The 8,633-nt window shown below is 54.7% G+C and overlaps 1 protein-coding gene across 15 annotated transcripts in view; it reads right to left on the bottom strand.

Annotated features, from left to right (window-relative positions):
* Nucleotides 1–1,399: 1,399 nt before the first annotated feature.
* The window catches only part of BIN1 (bridging integrator 1), a 56,881-nt gene continuing 49,647 nt past the window's right edge, over nt 1,400–8,633 (bottom strand). For 10 of the 15 annotated variants that reach the window (XM_090279010.1, XM_090279019.1, XM_090279016.1 and 7 more), the window contains 6 exons: nt 6,972–7,079; nt 6,496–6,519; nt 4,634–4,723; nt 4,273–4,383; nt 3,864–3,965; nt 1,400–2,043 (listed from right to left, as the gene is read on the bottom strand). In XM_090279010.1, the coding sequence (XP_090135136.1) occupies nt 1,936–2,043; nt 3,864–3,965; nt 4,273–4,383; nt 4,634–4,723; nt 6,496–6,519; nt 6,972–7,079 (543 nt within the window). In that variant the 3' untranslated portion in view covers nt 1,400–1,935. The remainder of the gene's footprint in view (nt 2,044–3,863; nt 3,966–4,272; nt 4,384–4,633; nt 4,724–6,495; nt 6,520–6,971; nt 7,080–8,633) is intronic. The other 5 variants (XM_090279063.1, XM_090279065.1, XM_090279068.1 and 2 more) reach the window with 2 other exon arrangements.

Here is an 8,633-nt window from a genome sequence, read left to right as displayed (position 1 = left end):
GCTCTTCTGCATAAGGAGAGCCAACCTGTCAGCAGCCTACCTGTGTCCTCCTGGGCAGCCCTTGGGGACCCAAGAGCAAGCCAGCCAATATTATGTCAACTGTCCATCTTATTCTTTCCAGCTTCATGTACCACTACTTCTGAAGGAGGGAGTTCTCATAAGGCCTTTTACAGCTCCTCATCAGTCAGTGACACAAAACCTCTCCTTCCTCCTTCCTCCACCAGGTGCCTTCATCTTTTCCCTGGCCTCAGTCTCTATCTCTTGCTGAGCTCCAGGCTCTTCAGCAGGAACCTGAACCCCCACAAGCCTCTCCAACTTAACTGTAACCTCTTGGCCAGACTTGCCTACTCTTCCACTTGCTTTTGTCTGCCTAAAATGGGCATTCCCTATACCAGTCAGCTCCTGGCGTCCCCCACTAACTCTAAAGGCCCAGCAGATACCTCCTCCCATGCGAAGCCAGGTGGTGGCTTTTTGTCTCCAGAACCTTGAGCACATTATCACGATAGCCCCTGGTGTGGGTTTCAATTGCTCTGCTTTCCCCAACTGTGAGCACATCAGGGGCAGGAGCCACATTTTATTTTCTGTAATCTCAATGCCTATATGGGAAAGGGTGAGTGAGTGAATGAATGTTCAAGTGACTGAATTTATACTCAGGTGACCCCCTGCCTCAAGTCTGCAAATGGCTGAGGAAGAATACACACTGCTGATACTATAACCAGTGGTGGAAAATGTTCTGGGACATGGAGGCAGTGAGGGCAAGGAGGTCAGATGACCATTACTCTGGAACATAGAGGAACAGATGCATGTGGGTTATGTTTCCGGTCACACATTGACCTTGATGTCAGCCCTAGACAGCCTGGATGGAGCAGGTGAGCAGCCAAGCTTGCTCATCCTGGCATACCAGGCACAGGCTTTTCCCACGTGCCTAGACCAACTACTCAGGTTCAGGCCTATCCCACCACACTCTTACAAGCTACCAAACCTCCTCAGGCCTGTTTCCTCAGCTGTGACACAGAATCCTGGCTCCTAACCCCAAGTTATCACGTGTATTAAATCGCATCACTGGGCAACACCTGCAGACTTCTTGGCACACAGCTGGTTCTTCAAGCTCCTGGTCTTCCCTTGCTGTCACCTGTTCCTATCACCTGCATCCAATCCAACCACCAGTAAAACTGCCAGGGTAGAGGGGCTGAGGCCCTCTACTGGTTTGGAGACCAGCTGAACTTCAGAGGAAGTGGTGGTAGTGCTGCTGGTGGGGCTGCCAAGAATTGAGCTCTCGCCCAGCACAGTTGGCCTGGCAGAGGGCCTAAGGGGTGGGCTGTGTCATAGGAAAGCCACAGATAATCAGCTACAATGTACAGGAAACAGGAATGTATGAAGAAAAATAAACAAACACACATTTTTCTGAGTGCTTTTGTCAGTGTTTTTGTTTCATTTTGTTTTGAACACTATGATTTATTTCCAAACTGCACACAGACGGTCTGCGGGGCAGGGCTAGGTCAGGCAGCTGTCTGGGTCCCAAGGTGTCTGGAGAGACTGAATCCACCTACAGCAGCTTCTAGGAAAGGAGGACCCTTGCCCAGGTGGCTCAGCCGAAGCTTCAGGTAAGCACGGTGGCTCTGAGGCTCCTAGGCCCTGCCTTTCAGCCAGGCACAAGCAGTTGCAGCCACCCAAAGGGTGCTGGCAGGGGAAGGGGCAGCCAGGAAATCAACTAGGGGACACAGCAGCTTCAGGAACACTGGTTAACCGACCAAAGTTGCCGAAACCAGGCTCTTTGGAAAACAACCTCATTTTTGGGAGAACACCTCTTGCCTTAGTCTCTCCTCTCAATTTCCCTTTGCTTTCCAAAAGTTAAAAAAATAAAATAAAATAAACACACATTTTTCAGGAAAAGGTGTTCTTCACACACCCATAGAGCTCTACCAGCTGCTGCCCTCACTGAACCCGTTCCGTGAAGTTCTCAGGGAAGACACCCCGGCATTTATCCAAGTCCTTGTGCTGGTTCCAGTCACTCTCCTTCACACCCATGAGCCAGCCTTCATCCTGAGGGGGAAGCAGAGCACCCACAAATGGGAAAGGAGGGTACTTGGACCCTTCAGGGTATTTGTCTCACTGGGGATCTACTGGGAGGATGTCTCCTCCTCTAAGCTGTCACACCTCCCCTTAAAGAACACCTCCTCCAGGCAGCATTCCCTGCTAATCGCCCCAGACCCAAACCTAACTGCCCCAGAAGCTATCTGCCCTTCAGCAGGTGGATTTAATTAGTCATTCGGCACATGCTCTGCCTTTGGAAAGGCAGGCCAACTGCTGCACTGGCCTGAAGGTGTCTGAACAAGCCCCTCAATCCCAGCCAAGGAGCTCCTCATCATCAGTTGCCCACAGAGGACACTTCACTGAGGACATCAGCTGTCCTTCCAGACTTATACAAACAACTTTAGAAAGTTCTGTTGATCACTAAAAGCTTCTAGAGTGACTGGAAGACACCGCACCAATCCCTCCAACTGGGCCTTTGCCCTAATTCTGACCCCTCTCAGGGATTATGACAATTTCTACAGCCCCTGACCTTGACCCTGGGCCTATAGGAGCCACTGACCTGGTCTGTGGCTGAGGCCATCACTGTTCCTGCAGCTGGGCTTTGCCATGGTACCCACCTATGTTTTTGCTGCTTCATTCTGTGTCATTGCTTGCCTTGTCACAGACCCTACATATATCCTATCTCAGTCACTTCTGTCTGCCCAGCTGACTCCAGCTGTGGGCTAGAGGCCAGGATTCTGCTCCTGAAAACCCCACCCAGCCCAAGCCTAGCCCATGACAGAGATCAGTGGAGACCTGAGGTTTACTCCTAATCGGTTGATTTAACACCAGACCCAGAAAATCATTATTCAAACCTCCCAGCCCAGTGTGACTTCAGTAAGTACCCTAAAGGCCAGCGCAGGACCCCAACCCAAGTTGGCCTCATCCCAAACACAGCCCTCCTCCCACCTTCAGCCATCCTGACAATTAAACCACATGGACATGTTGATGACTAAATGAGTCAGTCTAAACAGGACTTTTATGCACTGTTAATGTCACCTGGATATCAAGGTGGGCACCCCCAAACCACCACCAGTACTCCACAAAGGCTCACTCAACACCACACAGTGAGATTCAGGCTGAGGGGCCACAGCTACATGCACAAAGCAGCCTGTCCCGACCTAGGAGATAATTCTGCCTCATCTGGCCAGGCCCAGGTCACAATGGAGCCCACTCTGACTTAAAAAAAAAAAAAACCTAACAAGCAGAAGCCACAGCTGGGGACATGGCTGCGGTGCTCAGGAGTCATACAATGCTAGAGACCACACTGTCCCTGTGGGTCCTGTGTAGACAGGTACAGGACCAGCCTGGAGAGGACAACATGCAGGATCAGTGGGAGCCCAATGTGAAGCCATGGAGTGGACACCTTAGTGGCAGTAGACAGGGCAGGAGAATTCATGGAGGGACAGCCAGGGATCCTGTCCTAGGAGAAGGGAGAACTTGGAAAAGGGAAGGGAAATGTGGAGAAACATGTAGAAAACTAGGAGAAGGCAGGCAGAGCCTGAATAAAGAAGGAAGAAGGAAGCAGACAAAATTCAAGGAAGAAAGTAAGGTAAGAGAGAAGAGACAGAGACAGGGAGACAGCAGAAGAGGGGGGATGTGATGACAGGGGAGATGGACCAGTGAAAAGGCAAGAGGGAAAGGGCAGAATGGAAGAAGAAAGGGAGGGAAAAAATGAATGATGAGAGAAAAGGGTAGGTGAAGAGAAGGGAGAGGTCCAACTGGCCAACAGCTGGTAGAGCTCACTACTCAGCTGCCTCACAGCCGGCCCAGCCTCACCCCAGCCTCACCTGCTCTTCAGGGTTCTGGAAGGGGATCACCAGGACCACATCCCCAGCCTTGAGCTGCAGCTCATCCGTGTCAGTAGCCATGTAGTCATGCTGGGCCTGCACCTGCAGAGGTTGTGAAGAGCTGGACATCTTCCCCTCTAAGACCCTTGGTCCCACCTGCAACCCTGTACAGTGCACCAGGCCTTGTGGTGGCTCTGGTGTGCCATGCCACACAGTGACGAGAAGCGTGTGAATATAGTGAGAACAGATACCACCTCACCAATTGGTTAGCAGGGGTTGTAGGAGCAGGACGACTTTGGGCCAACCACACAGCCTGCGGGGCTCAGTGTTCTCATCTATAAATGGGGTGATCCCACCCCAGGACACCATCAGTGGCAATCAGGCTGTGGGGTCAGTAGCCTGGGCTCACCTTGAACATGAACCCTGGGGGCAGGTCCAAACGCACAGCCCTGCTGCCTCCCTCCACAGTGCCATTCACAGCTGCTGAGAAGGTCTCCACCACAACTGCAGGCAGAGAGTTCTGGGTAGGGGTTGCAGGGGAGAACACAGGTCAGCCTGAGCATGAGAGGCCCCTGGGGGGCAGGGGTGGTGGGTAGGGGAAGGAGGTGTCTGAGCCCGATGCCAGCCCAGCCTGCCTCCAGTCTTGACAGTAAGTACAACCTGGACAAAGCAAGGAAAATAGGCAAGACACAGAGCTGGGAGGCACCGGCAGGCAGGCTGGCTGGCAGACAGCAGGGAGGAAAGACAGAGCCCGGGTCCCTGAGTCTTACGGAGGCTGCTTCACTTGCTGCTGACTCCCCAGGCTCCTGGGCTCCAGCTTCAGGTTGGGTCACACCCGCTGCGTCTGAGGCCTCTGCTGGCTGCAACATAAATGCCAGCATGGGGTCAGACACAAGGTGGGGCCCCACCACCAGGACATGGAACAGAGCCACCAAGGGCAGCACCAGAGTCGTGTCCAGAGTTGGCCAGTGTCTCTACACAGTACATGGAGTCTCTGGAGGAAAGATGGGGCCCCGGGCTTGCGGAGCAGCTGGAGAAGGTGCTGGCAGGCACAAGGCAGCACAGGCCCCAGAGGGCCACCCATGACCCTCCCTCACAGGCCCTGCCCCCGAGGCCAAGATCTGGCCTAGCCTCAGCTTCTTTGAACCTGTCTGGACCACCTGCCCTCACAAGCTACACCCCGGAGAGGATGAAGCACAGGCTGGAGACCTGGACAAAGCTAAGTGGATGCTACCTGAATGCAGTCAGGCTGCCCTGGGCCAACACTCAAACTTGGCCACTTGGAGCTCTAGGAGCAATCCCTCAACCTTCCCAGCTCTGTAAAAGGAGATATCTAGTATAGGGGGAAGGTTAAATGAGAAAATTCTGAAAAGTTCCCACCATAAACCAGTGGGTGCTCTAAATGTTCCTCCCTGCCACTGTGAGAGGCCTGAGCTAGGAGGCTGGAATGAAGGTGAAGGGGAGAGGGGCTAATCTGACCCCAGCCATACCTAACACAAGAGACAAGCCCCGTTCTGAGGCACCCAGCTCATGGCCCTTGCCTCAACCTCAGTCTCGCAGTTCCCTTGTCCATACTGTGCCTCCTTCTCTGGGCTTGTCTTCCATGTTAAACCACCAGATACTGGGGACAGATGGGAGCTGGCATGTGGGCACTTACTTGGGCAGGGCCCAGCTCTGCCATCTGGTTGGGCCAGGCCACAGCAAAGGTGCCCTCAGCAGCACTGGGCTCCCTGGAAGGTAAGCTACCAGCTGGACTCTCCATGGGCTGGTGACGGCCACCAGGGAGAAAAGGGAGGAGAAGGTGTTGGGCAGGGCATGAGACAGAAAATAGGCATGAGCCGCCAGCACAGGCAGGGGGAGAGTGGTGCCTGTGGCAGGCTGCCTGGCCAGAGCCCATCGAGGAACAGATGCAGACCCCCTGAAAGGACACCTACTTCCGATTCTTTGATCCTACCACTGCCAAGGGGACAGGCAGGTGTGAATATACCACACTTTCAGCACCCACTGAAATCTGCTCATCAAAATGACTCTACTGGCTCCCACCAGGCCTCTTCCAGAATGAAACCATATTACAGAGCTTCCCAAGTGGCCAGGAGCTTGGCTGCCAACACTGTCATCCTAGCCCTTGCTCCCGCAGGGTAGGTCCAATGCCCTCCCTGACCTTCTATGTCAGAGCCTAATGACACATGCCCAGCAGGCTCTGCTCACATAAGGGCACCTGACCTCAGCTTGCCTTCCCTCCCTTCCTTCTCTGATCCAATAGCTCCTTGTGTGGCCCCTGTGGACAGAAAGCTCCTCAAGGGCAAGCACCCTCCTCCACACCAAGGCCCTCCAGCTCTAGGCCTCAGCCCAGCATAAGTACACCATGTCCATCCTAGGTGACCAACTGATCATTGTCTAGGGCCACTCACAGGCCGTGATAACTGGGCTGCACCCAGAAGGACCCCCTTCTCAGGCTAAACCAAGAAGTCCTTTCCCAATAGGGCCTGGCAAGCAGCAGAACAACCCTCTGTGCACCTGTGAACAAGCTAGATGCAGGAATGAGTAGGGGCCCAGCACACATGGAGAAGCAGCTTCCCCCCACCCCCACCCCCCACCCCCCGGAGACAGGCACAGAACAATCACAGCTTACCTCCCAGAGGTCCCAGGGGATTGGCTGAGTGCAGCACAGGGAGAAGGACAGAGTTAGCACAGAAGTTAGAGACGGGGGCAGAAAGCAGTCCCCAGTGACCCCACCCCCCACCCTGCACCCACCCACGGTGAGCCAGTAGTCAAAGACCAACCCTGAGCCAGGATCTGAGGTCCCCAGATGGCTGAGTCCTAGACACCTTTCAGGGGCTGCAGCACCAGGCCAGGGAAGGCACATGGTGCTGGGATGGATGGTACACTGCCAGGTGAGTGTTCAGTGACTCTCCTCCCAAGGGACCTCTCACGAGTCTCTGTCTGCTCTCTCCCTTCCCCCACAATCAGGACCAAAGAGGTGACAAGGACCAGGGACCAGAGTGTGAATGGGAGGAGAGCCTGGTGACTCCAGGATCCTTAAAGGCCCAGTCCTACATGGGCCCACAGGGCCAGTGGGCCTATGGGTGGTGGCGGACTCAGACCAACCTGACTGGAGGGTGTGGCTGCCTTCACAGGGCTCGCCACAGGCAGGAGGGGGTCAAAGTCCAGGTCCAGCAGACTGGCCTGCTCTGAGAAAGGTGCCAGGGCCTCAAACTTGGCAGCAGTAGCAGAAGAGGAAGGCAGTTAGTGACAGGTAGAAAGCACTCAACACAGACATACACAGTAGGTGCCCACAATCAGGGACATGATGTCCTCCTCACACACAAAGAGCATCACTATCCATGCCAGACCTTGGCACACACTCCTACCCACACAAGCCTGGCACCCACCTCATTGATTGGCAACAGGCCAACTACCTGCCAGACTAATGCCAAGCCCCCTGCTCTCTTGTTTGTTTCTGCCCTGCAGACTGGCTCACTGCACCACAAACTCCCAAGACTTCACACATTTCCAGAAGCAGCACAGGCTACAGACCATACTAGACAAGACTACACTTGGTACCCCTGACCCACAGAGCCCCTAGGACAGGCTCCAGCCTCCCCTCACTGCCTCATATAAACAGGTCATGCTGTGAGGACAATCACCCACCAGCCAGTTCCAGGAAGTGAGGGAAGGGTAGCCAGCCCTCTGCCTCAAAGCCCAATCATTAAGGGGGGTGTGCCCAACACCTGTGGCACCTATTTCAAATGAAAGATCCTGCCCCAGCCACCCCTGAGATTACCATTCAGTGGGTCAAGAATGTTCATATGACAAGCACAGCCCTGGGAGTCCGGGACAAAGGGGCCCTGCTCACGCTGGGAGAATCAGCCCCGTTGTAAGCGAGGCCTCACATATTGTGGGAGAAAAGTCTTTCCCAGAGCCACCTGCAGAGGACAGACAGCTCAGCACAGGAGATCAGACAACATGCTGCCCTCCTGGGAGAAGTGGCTTCTATCTGGTAAGAGGGGTCTCCCTTTCGAGGTCATGGAAGAAACCGGCTCAGCCCAGGTTCTCCTCCTCTACCCTCATACAGTCCTAGAAGGACTGTGGCCCCCAGAAGCCCAGGCCAGCCCAGTGCTCTTGATGAGCACTCAGCACTGACAGGGAGTGCCTCCTAGCCTTTGTCCCTCTGAGGCCTCCATAAAGGACCCAAGACCTGGAAGCATGGGGAGGGGCTTGCACAACTGAGGTGTGGCCTGCTGGGACAGAGCCAAAGCCCTCAGACCTGAGAACAAACACTTGGTGACAAGTCACAGCTCAGTGAGCCCAGGCCACGTGGACTCGCTTCCTGGACAGGAGGCCCTGGTCCTGGAGGTCCAGGCCCAAGCTCATCCCAGCCACTGACCTTTCCTTTAAGTCAAACCCTGTTCGACGATGCTGGGGGAGAGATGTCACTGCTCTGCCCCCATAACCCTTTATCTCTAAGGAAATGCATGCTCAGGACACCCGAGGTGCACAGCCTCTAGGTGCCTTTCCACCAGCCTGTAGGCAACATCTCTCTTCCCCAAGTAGTTCCCCCCACCCTTTCTCAGAACTCATCCAGGCCCAGACAGCTGCCCCTTGGCAGTCACCAGGCCAAAGGACAAACCACCACCATCCGCACCACGCAGGACTAGGCACGCAGGCTACTCACCACGGCCCAGCAGAGCAGCCGTCTAGGCACAGCTTCACGGATGGGGACCAGCTGACCCCAGCCCAAGACAACAGCACCCACAGTGTACATCCCCC

The sequence above is a fragment of the Furipterus horrens genome, unplaced genomic scaffold (assembly GCF_987537825.1).
Source record: "Furipterus horrens unplaced genomic scaffold, mFurHor1.1.pri manual_scaffold_1, whole genome shotgun sequence".
In the NCBI taxonomy this organism is placed as follows: Eukaryota; Metazoa; Chordata; class Mammalia; order Chiroptera; family Furipteridae; genus Furipterus; species Furipterus horrens.
Note: the sequence above shows the minus strand (reverse complement) of the source record. Positions and strands in the feature narration are given on the sequence as shown.